The 15,411-nt window shown below is 43.4% G+C and overlaps 1 protein-coding gene across 8 annotated transcripts in view; it reads right to left on the bottom strand.

The window, feature by feature from the left end:
• STK33 (serine/threonine kinase 33) overlaps positions 1-15,411 on the bottom strand; it is an 87,802-nt gene that overhangs the window by 30,609 nt on the left and 41,782 nt on the right. For 3 of the 8 annotated variants that reach the window (XM_019552209.1, XM_019552211.1, XM_019552212.1), the window contains 3 exons: positions 9,257-9,702; positions 5,284-5,400; positions 2,780-2,893 (listed from right to left, as the gene is read on the bottom strand). In XM_019552209.1, the coding sequence (XP_019407754.1) occupies positions 2,780-2,893; positions 5,284-5,400; positions 9,257-9,481 (456 nt within the window). In that variant the 5' untranslated portion in view covers positions 9,482-9,702. Of the gene's footprint in view, positions 1-2,779; positions 2,894-5,283; positions 5,401-5,624; positions 5,647-9,256; positions 9,703-10,727; positions 10,891-15,411 lie in introns of those variants that run through there. The other 5 variants (XM_019552215.1, XM_019552214.1, XM_019552216.1 and 2 more) reach the window with 3 other exon arrangements.

The raw sequence follows: 15,411 nt of genomic DNA on the forward strand, positions 1-15,411 counted from the left end.
CTGACTGCCTGCCCTGTGGGCAGGGGGCTGGACTTGATGATCTCCTGAGGTCCCTTCCAGCCCTGATGTCTATGAAATCTATGAAATCTATATGGCCACATTTATTCAACAATGGCAATTTTTCTTTACAAAGCCTACAGAAATTATTCAAAGACATGAACAGAACTTACATTTAGAAACACAGTTACATACTAATTCTTAATAATAAATATGTAATAATTATTCTTGCACCTTGAGTTTGCTACCTGTATAGCTTAGTTTTATGACTAATAACATCTTACTTTTTTGGCCTGTTTTCCAGCATAAAGGATTTTGGAACTCTTCACAAAAAAATATATATATAACACACACAGACACATATATATACACATCCATTCTAATATAATAAAAGCCTTAGTCTGTCTGTCCATAATGCTTTTTCTGCATTCTGATTGTTTGTCTCAGCAGCCAATCACAATGCTGACTGAAACAACCAATCAGAGTGCTCTCCACAGGCAGACACACACAGCGGACACACACAGCACCATGACAGTGGGGACTGAGGAGCTGGAGGTGGGGGGCAAGGCCTTGCTCCTTGAGGCAAAGGCAGGGACAGACTGGGATGGCGGAGTGCCACCATGGCCTTACCCCACCTCCCTGCCCTGATCCTTGGAGGCAGCAGCGTGGGGTGCTGGCGGCACAGCGCTGGCCTCACTGCTCCTGGCAATGGGGTCCAACAAAAGCCAGCAGGCAGAGGGAGGCAGCAGGGAGAAGTGGAGAAGGGAAGGGGAGGGGAGGGCACAGTGTTGGCGCCCCGCCACCACCGGGCCCTGAGAACAGCCAGGAGGGAGGGGAGGGGGTTGTGCGTGGCCGGATACGCAGCGGTGGTAGCATGGGGCGCTGGCTGGTGGCTGCAACCACTGCATGCAAGCTTCCTCCCCTCCACCATGCCTGGCAGGTGGCGGTGCCGCAGGGTGGAGCAGCGAGGGGTCGGGGGGAGTGCATAGGGCTGGAAGCAGAGCAGCGGCAGTGTGGGGTGGTGGGTGGTAGTGCTTTTTCTCCCCACTTCCCCCCATCCTTCTTGACAGGCAGTCGGCTAGTATATACATATACATCCATGCATACACACACACACACACACACACGTGAGAGAGAAAGAAATAGGAATTATTTCACCTAACATGGAGAAAAGCAACCAAAATGTAAAATACATTCAAAATAGAAAATGAATAATATCAAGAGAGTGCAGATAAACAAAATGTAATTACTCAAGTTGGAAGTCAGCCAGCCCAATGGAGCCAATACCCCTAATCCTGTGAATATTTGCATAGGATCTTAAATGATCACAAATATTTTTTGTCTCATCCATAAGAAAGTAGCAGACAACACAGCACGTCTTAACAGCATGTTGAGCTTTGGTACAGTAACAACATAGATGAAAAAACTACAAACTACTCTTCTTGGAAGTCTCCCATCCAAGTACAATCAGACCCAAGCATGCTATTCCTCTCATGATAAAAATAGATTAGAAGTCCAGTAACAATTTGTAGCAACTTAAGTAAAGATAAATAATAATTGCCAGTTAGTTTAGCAAGTTGATAACAGTAAGTCTATGATGTAGTAATGCAGCACTAATTGTTAATTTGGGCCAATGGGTAGGCAAAATAACACAGCCACTAGAGATTTTATAGTATCTTGCCTTTACAGAGTCTATCATGCAGCCAAAAAATGATTTGTCACTGGCTGTAACTAGTCATGCAAGTATTTAGACTATGTCTATGTTGTTTTAATGTAAAACTTCATTAATTTTATTTTAGGATTGTAATAAATTCATTAGCAAAAAGAAATAGAATCTAGAAATGATACATTAAACTAACATCTGACATTCTTTAAACAGATTTGCATAACTAAGAGGCTGATCCGACAAACTGTTTAATCAATTACAACTTCATGAAAGAATAATAATCCAAACTGACAAGGTTGGACTCTACAGTCATGTCCACACAAGCAGGGGCATGCCTCTGCAGCAGCATAAACAGTGGCAGCACAAATTTGTACCACTACTTTGTGCCCCAATACATGACCCTGCCCATGTGCTTCGCACCAGGACACACTGTCCCATTGCTCCACATGCTGCAGTGGGGAGAAGGTGGGAGGGGGGGCTGGCTGGGGCACAAGGTGTCTCAGCTGGGGTTATGTATCCCCTGTGCTAAGGCACCCTGTGCCCTGGCCAGCTGGGGAGCTCCCAGGTACAGTGGACCTCAAGATAGGGGAGCAGGCAACCTTGGGCTGTCTGCTCCCCTGTCTCCACGTGCCTCAGCCTAGAGGCTTTACTTCAGTGCCTCCGCATTGAGGCATGTGGAGACAAGGGAACAGACAGCCCAGGGCTGCCTGCTCCCCCATCTTGAGGCACCCTGCACCCCAGCCAACCCAGAAGTGGCTGGCTGGGGTTCCAGGTGCCTCAGCCCTGGGCTATCTGCTCCTCCATCGCTGCATTTGTCCTGGCATTCGCCACTTTGGCAAAAAGGTTTGCAGCACCACAAACCACATGTGTCTGCATGCCTGGATCCAGCCTGTGTGTTTAATCATTAAAACTTGATGGAACTCATATAAGAAAACACTAGCAAGTGCTAGCGAGAATAAACATTAAACAGTGAGAGTAAATGCATATATGGATTGCCGTAAGAGTTCTGAATGCAAAAAGATACCATAATGTTCAGATAATGACTAGTTAAAAAAAAAGGAATCATCCTAAAAAAGCAAGAAGGAATTAAAATACGCCATGGGTTTATATATTTACCTTTTCTCTGTTCACTTTTTTGATTGCCCATTTTTTGCCAGTTTCCTTGTGCCTCACTTCAATAACCACTCCAAAGCTGCCTTGTCCTAGTTTCCTTCCAAAAGAATAGATTTGCTAAAAGAACAGAGAATCAGAGAAGAAATGTGATTTTAAATTCTTCAACAGCAAAATGTAATTGCTGCTGTTAAAATTATATACATTACGGGTGGAATATTTAAAACATGTTCTTTTATAGGAGATTATCAGTCCTGCCCACATATAAAGACTCTTATACAGAATACCTGTTTCAGTCATGGTGTGTGATAAGGTATAAGAATGCTGCTGATGAATTATGTAGGTTGTAGGATGATTTTTCCATCTCAAATTCCAAAGAATTATGTTATTATAATGTTGATCAGCATCTCAAATGAATAGGTAAGGTACATGTTTAAAATATTTAAAATAATGCAGACCTCACAAATTTTTTATTTCTATATCTGCATATATATAGCACAGGGGCAGGCAATTATTTTGGGCGGAGGGCTGCTTACCCAGTTTTGGCAGGCTGTCGAGGGCCACAGGAGTAGCCCCCGCCCCTTGACAGATGCCCCGCCCCTTGACAGGTGCCCTGCTCCGGTCACCATTTTGCGACCAACATCCCAATGTCCTGGGACCAATGTCCCAGGGCCTGCACTGGTGGGGCCCAGAGTGGGGCACAGGACAGCAGGGGTCTGTGGAGCCAGGCTGGGATGCATGACCCAGGAGGGGGGAGCTGGCCTGGCTCCATAGAGCCCTGCCAGCTGGGACCCCGCGCTCTGGGCCTCACCGGCACTGGCCCCAGAGCACCAGTGTGGGCCCTGTACTCCCACTGGCTCCCCACCCGCTCACATCCAGTGCCCCCTAGCCCCGCGGTACAGGTGGGGGTAGCACACAGTCCCAACCTCCTGCTTGCCAGCAGGGAAGAAGCTGGTGCTCAGCATGGGGAAAAGCAGCCCCTCGCCTGCCCCATGGCCAGTGCCCCACGCTGCAGGCAATCGCAGCCTGTGCGTGGCTGTCTGGAGCAGGCACAGGCAACCTCATGCGGGCAGCAGGTGGCTGCAGCATGGGGAGCTGGCCATGGGACAGGCGAGGGGCCACTTTTCCCCATACTCAGCACCAGCTTGTAACCCGCCCCACTGCCAGCCTGGGGGAGGAAGGGAAAAAGCAGCCCCTCCCTGCCCCATGCCCGGCACCCCACGCTGCAGCTGCTCACAGGCTGCCTGTGCCTGCTCTGGACAGCCATGTGCGGGCTGCGAAGGCCTGCAGCACGGGGCGCCAGCCATGGGGCGGGTGAAGGGCCGCTTTTCTCCGCGCAGGGAAGGAACCCAGGGAAAACCTGAGCGTGGGGGGGAGAAGCAGCCCCTCCCCCACCCCCCGCTGCAGGTGCTCACAGCCCGCATGGGGTTGTCCAGAGCAGGCACAGACAGCCGCATGCAGGCTGCAAGCAGCTGTAGTACAGGGCACTGGGCATGGGCGGGGAGGGGCCGCTTTCCCCCCGCCACACACTCTTTCCTTGCCTGGGGTCCCCCCCACTTACCTGAGCTTCCCATGCCGTGGCAGCCACGTGCTCCCAGCCCAGAAACCATAGCTGGGACTTCTGGCTGGGGGGTAGGGCTAGGCAGGCCCCGCTGTTGTTGGAGCCCGCCGGGCTTCCCCTGGATTCTACTGCCCTTGGTTCTGTCAAAAATGACAGGAACCAAGGGCAGAAAAATATTAATTTTCTACATTTTTTTTTTAGGGGCCCCGCAGACCAGATCTGGCCCACAGGCCGTATTTTGCCCACCCCTGATATAGCATGGGTGCCTGTTACTTAATGCACACTGGAATCAGCAAAAATCGTTCCACTGATTTCAATAAGCATCAGGTTGTTAATTACTGGAGATTTCGAGCATTTTAACAAAAGTTTTGCACCTTTAAAGAAGAACTGAAAAGGAAAGACAACTAAATTTGTTTTTTGTGATTTTTTCCTACTGCCAAATCTTATTTTTTAGGTGAGACTTTTCTTATTTATTAAGATTCTGTCATGATAATTTCAATGTATTTACAGAGAGTAGCCACAAGCATTAATACTGCTGAAAGACAAGTATCTTTTATTAATTTGTTTCTGCCTTCTTTTCATTTACAGCTAGGGAAATAACTTTCCCCCTCCTGCATCCCACCCCTTTTACACGGGCAGAGAATGAAAACAATCTGGACTTCTGAATGTGGGAATCTGGTTCCTGGTTAGTTCAATATAGTGAACAAAAGCCTTAAAATAGACAGTCTGTTTCAGTACTTAGGTTCCTTGGGAGTGAAAAACTGCTGCAGTACATTTAATGAAGATGCTGACATGCCAAAAATGTTCTACCGGGGGAAAAGCAGCAGCTGGAAGTCCTAGAAAAAATTAAATTTTATACATCCATAGCTAAATGTCTCTATCTGCTGATACAGCACAATTAAACCTAGGGTTCAGAAGGCTGCTGTTAATGATAAAAATGGCCACATACCTGAATAGCAGCTCCATCATCTATTCGTGTGTGAGGAACTTTACATTCTGCACTACTGCTGCGAGTCATTTGGGTGAGCATTTTTCTATAAGGTTCTACTTGTTCTGATTTTGGCATCTTTATACAAAAAATATAAAGCATGAAATTAAAATAGAATTCGCTATTTTAAAAATCTTTTGATGTTTATCATTGCATCATCTAATGTCAGATATACAATACAAGAAATCACATGTGTAAAAGTTTAATGTAGGGCAAAATCTAGAGGCTCCGTCAAAATCAATTTGGTAGCCCCCCCCAAGTTGAAATTCGGCAAATTGAGGGGCAAAAAAAAAAAACTATACCAGAATTATGTAAATGATTTTGTCTTTGCAGATCTTCATTACTCCTATTCTATTCTGTTCTCCCTTAATGTAAACAGGAACTATTCCAAAGTCAACTGAGTTGTATCTGTTTACAAAGAGGAGGAATTAGATTTAAATGCCTGAAAAACCTGAAACGGCCACATTTAATACAACAGTACCCCTATGCACGATTTACTTACTACACATATTAGAAATCATGTCACTTAGATTCTCAGAAACCACATCTCACTTTCAAAGATGGTACAGATGACACATTTAAATTGCGGGCGTGTGAGACAGCAAGTATTAGAACTTAATGGCTATAGCCCCATTGAACATAATACTAACCTATTGAGGTATAAGCAATCTAGTACTCCCACTGAAGGTAATCACACTATTCATCTGCTTGAAGTTATGCAGTGTTCATAGATATAAAGTTAAACTGATTTGTAAGTGTTATGATAAATGGGGGTATAAATGAAGAGTCACCCCCACTGTCAGAGGAATTTAAACAGGTTGTGTGTCAGGAACACAGAAATTCTTTGACACAGAACACATCATGGAATAAATCAGAAGAGAACAGGAGTAGACTAAGGATAAATGGTGGTTTTAGACTACAAGATCTTCTGAATGCTTACCAACTTTCCCAGAATAGATTCAGCTGAAACATCTTTAGATGCTAGCAACTCCAACTTATTTGGATATTAGGAGATCAGACATCACAGACATGCTTGTCATAAGTAAAGAATAATTATTTGTGATAACTGGGGTCTAGGAATGAAACACTGACTATAATTGAGGAAATTTTATGTTATAAAACCATCTGTAATAAAGTAATGTTCTATGAATATGATGCTGAATGAAACAAAGCAAAGGAGAAGAGAAAGTGCTTCTTATATTTTAGAAGATGATTGCCATTTTAAAGTAATTTCCTCATGCATTATCAAGTATCACATATCTTCTGACAGGCCTACAATTGGATATTTTTTATATGACAGTGACTTAATAGTCATCTATAAGTCTACCATATATAAAATTGCTAAAAGAAACAGAGATGATTGTACAGTATTATCTGACACTACTATTGTAAGAGTGAGGGAATAACTGAGGCTGAACCTCTTTTAGCTTTCTTATTAACACTTCTCCCATTTTGGTCCCCTACTTACTATAATTCATGAAGACAAATCATTGACAGTATGCTCATATGTGACTGATTTAAGATGGTATTTAATTTGTACCCATCTATTTGAAAGTGCTGTTTTAAAGTGGACCCATTTATGTTACTATCCCAGATGATTTATTTTGTTCTGAAATTTAAGTTTTAAGTCCTTTTTTTCAAATATATCATTTTCAGATGTATATTTAATACAAACTCCTTCACCGAAAGCTTTTAAAAGGTTGTGACTATGATTTTACAGACTACAATACTAGAGAGGAGATTATGATCTAAGGTAAGCGTGTCCCAGTCGATACATTAACTGTTTCAAGAACAATACCAAATAAAAAGTCTATACATCAATAAGAATGAACTAAAGAGAAATTAAAAAGTAACTTAAAATAAACTTCTAATTTTTTTCACCTACTATTGTTATAATGTGTGATTATTACTATTTACATACTGCTATATCACCTATGTATGCTAGAACTGAAGGATATTAGAGGGTGAGAAAACTGCCCATCATTTTCAAACCAGCCTGCATCAAAAGCCTAATTTTCAAAATGTTCTGATGCTGCCGTGCCAATGACTTCAATGGAATTTGTTGGTACTCACCACTTCCAAAAATCAGGCCACACTGATATAGGATTTTAGTTCAGCAAAGCACCTAACATACATTCAAATCCATTCCCATTCAGGGGATGATTCAACAAAACACATCTACTCAGCAAAGAATGTTAGCACTTCACTGAAGCCAAAGCTAAGTGACAAAATGAGGATCCTTTAGGCTAAGTGCCTAAATGATTATAGAGGTGCTCAGCTTCCAGCCTGTGGGCCAAATCCAGCCTACAGAGCCAAGACATCTGGCCTGCAGGGCTCCCCAAGGGTCTGAAAATTTGACTTCAAGGAAAACAGTGGTAGTGTTAATTGCCACTCCTTGCTACTAAATTACTGGAACTGTGGGGAACCCCATAGGCTGGATAACATGGCCTCACATGGTTTGCCAGACTGTGAGAGCACATGACAAATATGGACGTGTAGGGTCAGACCCAGGTATTGGATTACACCCATAGACCAACCACACATGCCGATCTCATGTGGGATCCAGCCCATGGACTGATCCTACACCACTCATCCAACTCATGGGGCCACAAAGTTGGACACTACTGGTTTCGTGTATGGATTTTGCATCATTTTGTATAACTTTTTCCCCCTTACATAATCTACTAGCTACATTTCAAACAGAAAAATGTTAATTAAAAACAGTTATTTTAAAAAAATTATTTAAAAGTTATTTTTAAAAGTTATTTAAAAAACAAACTACTTCTAGAATACTTTGGCCAACCTCTTGAAAGAGAGCCCCTTAGAACATACACTTCCTCATCACTGATTTACAACTTAGGTTTTAAATGTATATTTCTATATACACACAGTAAAACCTTTAATAGGCATCTGAACATTAGTAACTTGGAACTTAGAAACCATTTTACAATTGTTAAAGTATTTAAAACAGTAAGTCGCCAATGTATTATGTTTCCTACGGGTGTCTTTTGAGAAACCTTAATACTACATGTTCTCAAAAAAAATGAAGACTACACTTTTTAATAGTTTAGACCAGTGGTCTCCAACCAGTAGATCTTGATTCACCAATAGATCTCAGAGCCTCTTACGGTAGATCTCGGAGCCTCTTGCAGTCCATCTGAGGTTGGGGTGGGGGGCTGAGTGCCCGTATGCATGCACACACACGCCCCAGTCCAGCAAGTTAGTCAATGGGGGAGGGAAGGGGCGGGGGGCTAGATTGAGGCCCCTGCGGTGAGAGACAGTGCCACATAGGCAAGAGCAGGGGTAAGTTTAGTGAGGCCCCAGATGGGTGGGACTTACCTGCTGGGGGGAACATGCCCCCACATAATTTTTTCTCTCTCCGTCTCGATCTGCACCCCTCCTATTCCTCCCCACACACTTACCAGCTGGGCAGGGGGGGTAAGTGGCAATGGCACACGGTAGATCTTGGGTTGCTTTTAAATGCCCAAGGTGATCTCCTACTTAAAAAAGGTTGGAGACTACTGGCTTAGACATATTTTTTCATGAACCTTTCTATTAAGCAGTAGGATTTTTTTTAAAACAGCCCTCCATAAAACTGTCCCAGGTACTTACAGTCAATCATGGAGTATGATAACCTGCCCCTGTTATCCACAGTTTCTAGAGAACCAGGATGTTTACAAGCACTGAAAATAGTTTTGTGCAGCATTACTAAGTAAAAGCCTTCAGAAAAACTCTGAGTAGATTTTAGAATTTAGTCAGAATCTAGGCCATTCTATTATACAACATTAATGAGGGCATAGGGGGAAATACAGTTCTTGTTATTCTGAGCAGAAATGAGCAGTAATCATTGTGGAATAAGAAGAAATAACTAGTCTGAATACAAATTTGAGAACTGCATGGAGAGGAATGTTGTATATGAACCCAATCTGCTCACCTCTGCTACAACTGACACTTGTTCCTTTGACTGATGAGGCAACGAGTCATCATGGGAGCTTGTACTGCCATTGGATGATAAGTCAGATGTCCCTAACACAGCACTACCAGAGCACATAGGACCCTTGTTGCAATGGGGACAAAAAAATACAACACTGCTTGGTTGAAATGAGGCCGAGCACTTGGCACATGTTATGGTCTTCTTGCCCTGACTGAGGCCAGCCATCTGTTCAGTCTTGTAGATCCTGCTGTGCAAATTAAATGGCAGCACAAAGCCTGGCAGGAATGTGTCCACTGTTGAAGGAAGCAGAACAAAAAACTGAGGAGAAGAGTAAGAAGGTCACGGTTAGTGATCTGGTGGCAGAAAAACCTTGTTCTCTGATTCTTAGTGTCTGCTGCGCCAAGAAGGAACCAGACCAGTATAACACAGTATACTGTACAGCAGATCTGCAGGGGAAAAATGAAATTTGTTGTTAAGGAAATTGTCTTCCAGCTTTTATACCCAGCAGAAATCCTATAAATATGCAGGGATTACAAGGAATCCTAGAAACTCGAGATGAAAAAAAAAAGTTTTGCTTCCTAACAGTGCAGGGTAACTCAAGCATTTTCTTCATAATAAATGGGATACTGCACATTTGTTAGAGTTTTTTCTAAATATGGCATTAGACTTGAAAAGTTACTGATTTGGGGAACAGCATAAAATATGAATTTCTGCTTCCACCTGGCACCACGTGATGATGCAAGTCAAGAGTGCAGTCAAAATGGAGACACCCAGCTAAAAGCAAGTTCTGTTGGCTACTGCTGTGCTTCTAGATTCATTGTTTTGGACCGAACTCCAAAGAGAATCATCTACTGAAGTTAGCAATGAGTTGTATTTCTATAGGAAACAAAGACTAACTTGTTAGTATGCACTCTACAAAATGTTCCTCTTTTCCATTATCCCTAAGGGATCTCAGGGAATTGGTCTGCAAATATAATTTGAATATCCTTAAGCCCCTTGGCTTCTCCCCAAGCTCAATCTCCTCTTTTTGAGTGGCAAATTGTTGGTCACCCTAATCACTTTCAACTATACAGAACCTTTACACTTACAGAAATAATAATGAGGGTATATTCTCTTTCTAATATACTCTTGCAATGAGAGGTATCTTTATCTCACTAGGTACCTTGTATTCTGTAATTTACACAAAAGGTGATTAATACCCATTTTTCACATTTATGTATTGATAATACACTGCATGTATTCTTTTCACCTCCGAAATATCACTTATAAATGTAATGTGATAAAAAGATTAAAAACTTAGATTCTCTAAAGCATTCTTAGGGAAAAAAGGGTGTACTGGGTACCACTATGAAGGGGAGGCATTTAAAGATGCTTTTTGTTTTGTTCTCATTAAACAGTTTTGCTCAACTAAAAAGATAGATATTTTGTTCATTTAAAAAAAATAGGTAAGTTAAAATGCTATCCTACACACTCTGACCACATGAAGGCCTTTGCAAACTGGAATCCTGGGAAATGGTCCTCAGTGAATTAGAGCACTCTCTCGGTTGATCCATATACTGAAGAAAGGATATATTTTTGTTAACAGCATCAATGCAACTGGGCAGAAAAAGGAGGGATTCATTTTCCACAGAACCTACCAGGACCCTTCCTTCTGCCAAGAGACACGAGGAAATAGTTTTAAAAAGTTAAACAGAAAAGAGCAGAAGCGAGAGAGAGAGCAAGAAAGAGAAAGAGAGGACCTAGAACTGCTGTAAATCAAAGCACTTCCATTGTAGAAAACATTGATCCTACATTGGCTCCTTGCTTGAGACTTCTTTTTCTGTACACTTTAATCATGTTCTAAGAGTCATATGACCTTCCTTGCAGCCTTTAAGATATCAATAGAGCTGACTAAGTCTGCAGGCTGGTCCTAAAATATCTCCTGTAAGTCACCTTTTCCAATACTTTATTAATCCCTTAAACTACAGCCTATTTCAGAGGATATAATCAGCCAGTTAGAGAATAAACAGTAAATGGAAGGAAAAAAATACTAGAGAGGGGAATCTGCTGGACAGCATATCTAGATACACCCTAGATAGAGGCAGATATTCAGGTACATGCATCCTAGGTGGATGTATAAATTTTTAATTAAAAATACAACTAAACCCTCAACAATTCTAACAGGGAATTCCTTGCATCAATAGCAGCTTCTGTTTCTGTTAAATCGTTTAGAAAAACATTAAGATTTATACCAGTGAAAAGGCTGTGCGGAGATAATAGATAAATTTGCCTTACTTTTTAATATTCAAGGATATAAAAGTACATGTGATGCAAATAAGGAAACAAGAGAGGGAGAGGAAAAACTAATCATAATTCATGTGCAGCTGTGATAGAAATTATAACTTAGAAGCATTTTTCACTTGCAGTTTTATTTTTTGCCATTGTGACCCGTTTTAGTTCCCCTCTCTGTTAAACGCTACTTAGCACACACAAGTGCTAAGTAGCATTTCTTTTTTTTAATGTTGCTGAACATAAAATATTTTTAGGAGAAAAAAGGTATATTGGAGCTATCAACTGTTATTACTGTGACATGCTGCTACATTTTATTTGTTTTATGCAGGAATCCAAGTTTTCCGTTTCCTGTGGAAAACTCTGGATTTTCCCCTTTAAAGAAGAAAAACCCAGATTTTCCCCTCTGAAACAGGAAACCGAGGGTTTCCGTCTGCAGGCTGGCAGAGTCCCACCCTACAAGGAGCTGCTCAGGGCTGGGGAGAGTAGGGGGAGAGCAATAAGAGGCATGGATGGAGAGGTAGATGGGAAAAATAAATACAGGATGATGGGGGCAGGGGGTACCCCCCCACACACACACACACATACAGCCAGCAATGGAGCCAGGCAGGGTGGTGGGAGCAGCCCCCAGGAGCTGCATGCCTGTAAATCTGTGGGGCAGGTATGGAGGGCCAGGGCTTGGGGACTGTCCCTGCACCATCAAGGCCAGGGGCCAAGCTCTGGCGAGCCAAACTGGTCCTGCACCACTGGAGGCTCCCTGATGACACAGGGGCAGTCCTGGCACATCAGAGCTTGGCACACAACCTTGATAGCATGGGGCTGCTCCAGGTTATCAGGGACTAAGTTCTGGCAAGTCCAGACCAGCCCTAAGCCATCAGGGCAGGGGCCAAGCTCTGGAAAGCCCCACACACCCCCTGCCCTCTCCCCCCATCCCACACACCCACCTGTAAGTCATGCCAGCAGGGCTGGTGGTGGCAGGGCAGTGGCTGCAGGTCACGCTGGCAGGACTGGAGGGGCAGGGTGAACCCCCAGCCCCAGTGCAAGGTGGTGCTAGCCCCCTACCCCATCCCCCAAACCCAGAGAGGCAGCCAGAGCAGTCCCAGCTATGGCCCCAGCCCCTGCCACCCTGAGGGGTTGCCTAGGGAGCCCTCCCAGCCGGGAAGCCTGCTCTAAGCCTTTCATCCCTTCACAGCTCCTGCAGGCATGCCCCCTGACTCCCATTGCTCCACAGACTGTAGGAGCCTGCCTGCCTCCCTCCCCACATCCTACACGCTACAACTATTTACTGTTAAACAAGCTTTGAAAATGGGCATTTGGAACTAGCTGACCTGAAACATAAGTGGTTGTAATAATAAGATTAAGAATCCACTGAGAAAGCAGTAGTATTTCTTTACAGCTGTTTACTTACATTTACCTCCATTCTCTGTTAATCAATTATATAAAATAAAGGGGAAAAGAAGCACAATTGAAATGGCAAGTTCAGGGAAAATCCTGAGGATTCGCAATAGGGCAGTAAGGCGTGTCTTTGTGGTAGCAGTAAGTATGTAATTTTATGTTTGGGTTGTATTCATGCAAGCTAGTGGTTTTTATATTTTAAAAAAATTGTTATAGGCAGTTTTAATGAAGACTGAACCGATCATCTCAGCCCGACTGGTGGGATAACTGGTGACCCCATTTAACCAGTAACCCCAGTTTAACCAATGACACAAGTCTAACTGATGACCCAGTGTTTTTTTGCAGCTTGATTCCTATTGTGGTTCAGTAGGACAGGGCAAATGATGGTTCAGTGCCGGTTCAGGTTCAAGTCAAAACACCAGTTCAGACCAGTTCTTAGATCTGGTTCAATTCCAGTTTGACTCTCAGTTAGAGCAGGGGCAAATGAAACAGATGCTCAGGGAAGCTGTAAATTGTCCAGCACTGGAGGTGTTCAAGAAGAGGTTGGTCAGCCACCGGTTTGGAATGTGCCAATGCTTCTGCTGAGACTCAGCCCCAGAGGGTCCTGGCTACAGGGTCCTGCCCCGCTGGCTTATGGTCAGACTGATGCTGCACTGAGGTAAGGAATGAACTTTCCCCATGTCAGATTCGTACAGACGGAGGAGTTTGGCCTTCCTCTGCAGTGGGGCAGGGTCAGAAGTGAGGGACACTGGCAGGGCTGGGGGCATTGTGGCTTGGGAGTGAGGGGCAATGACAGGGGCAGGGTACTGGCACATTAGCGCTGCTCAGCACCACAAAAGCAGCAGGGGGAACAGCTGCAGTCGGACCTGCATCCTGGTGTGGGGAGAAGCTGCTGCTGGGAGGGAGCAGTCGGGAGGTAGGAAGGGGCTGCAGGTCAGAAACGAGGGGCACCAACAGGGCTAGGGGGCTGTGGCTTGGAAGTGAGGGGCACTAGCATATCAGGGCTGTTCAGGGTGGACAGTCAAAGGTGGATCTGCATCCTGGTGAGTGAAGGGAGCAGGGGGAGCTCTGATTTTCCATGATAAAAAAACCAAAAAAATCAAATGCCAAAATATATAGGTATTCAGAAAGTATTTTATTAGAATGATTGAGGCATGGGTAGGCTTCCAAATTGTTTTAAACTTGTAAAAATATCAATAAACATTGTGTTCAAATGATACCTATAGAGGTATTTCATTTTAAATCGAGGAAAAAATGCATATTTGATGTTTTATAATCAGAATTTTGGATTTTTTTTAACAGAGAAAACCAGGATCCCTGATGATATACTATGACCTAAAAATTGTGATAGAAGACCTCATGACTAAGTCATTTGAATGTGTGTTCCTACACAGACAAACGCTTGGCCTTTATCTCATATCACTTATTAAAAATCAATCATTCTGGAGAAACAGTACAAATACTTTCAAGATCAATTTGTTTTTCCAAACTCTGATATTGGGCCTTTCATTAGAAAAGAAAACCAAACTGAATCCTTGCCTAATTCTAATGAAAAATCTATCAGATGTTCAGAATTAAGTCTGCAAAAACACTAGAACTCCTTCTGTTCTCTCAACTCGTTGACCCACACCAACATAGAAGTTTATAAGAATCTTGCTCTCAGAAGCACCAAAAAGGGAAAATGAATTTAGCAATAAATGCCTACCATTTGTGACCATGTACTGCAATAGATTATCTTATCATTTATTGAATTAATATATAACCATGCCTAAGTAATATCTGCATTCTTGAATCCATGCAGGAATATTTATTGACAAGTTCTAAGTTCAACTACAGAAGGATTTTAGGGGTGTGTGAAATGGGCTGTATTCAATTCAGATTCAGATTTGGCCCAAGTCACGGAAAAGTGATTCAATTTGCTGATTCCGATCACTGTCCTGATTCAATATGGCCGAATCCAAATCTTGATTCTAATTCAGAGAATCAGCTATTTGGGCATAGACACAGCTTCATATATTTTTTCTAAGTACCTTGAAGTACCGGGTACAACTCGTGAACACTGAGATAGTGGTGCAGATGGAGTATCCCACAGGAGTGTGCCCCCCCCCCGTATTCGGTGGTGGACCACTTCCCGTGCCTCCATGGCTAGGCAGCCGGCCATGGGGGGACCCTAGGTGCCCCCCCAGACCCAGAAGGCACCAGTCACTGAGCTGGAGGGGGGGCCCCCACGTGCTTTGCAGCAGACCCAGAAATGGACCAGAATTGCTTCTGGTTCACTACTAGGTCCACCGCCAAGTGCACTAGGGATCCCCCCATGATCCCGTGGGATGCTCCATCTGCCCCACCATCTCAGTGTTCATGAGCCACCTGGTATCTTGAAGTATGTAGAAAAAACATATAAAGCTGTGTCTACGTCCGAATCATTGAATCTCTTTGAATCAAAATCGGGGGCTTCCAATTTGATTCCGAGAGATAATGGGTCTCCTGATTCA

The sequence above is a fragment of the Crocodylus porosus genome, unplaced genomic scaffold, assembly GCF_001723895.1.
Source record: "Crocodylus porosus isolate Cpor-Errol unplaced genomic scaffold, CroPor_comp1, whole genome shotgun sequence".
Classification (NCBI taxonomy): domain Eukaryota; kingdom Metazoa; phylum Chordata; order Crocodylia; family Crocodylidae; genus Crocodylus; species Crocodylus porosus.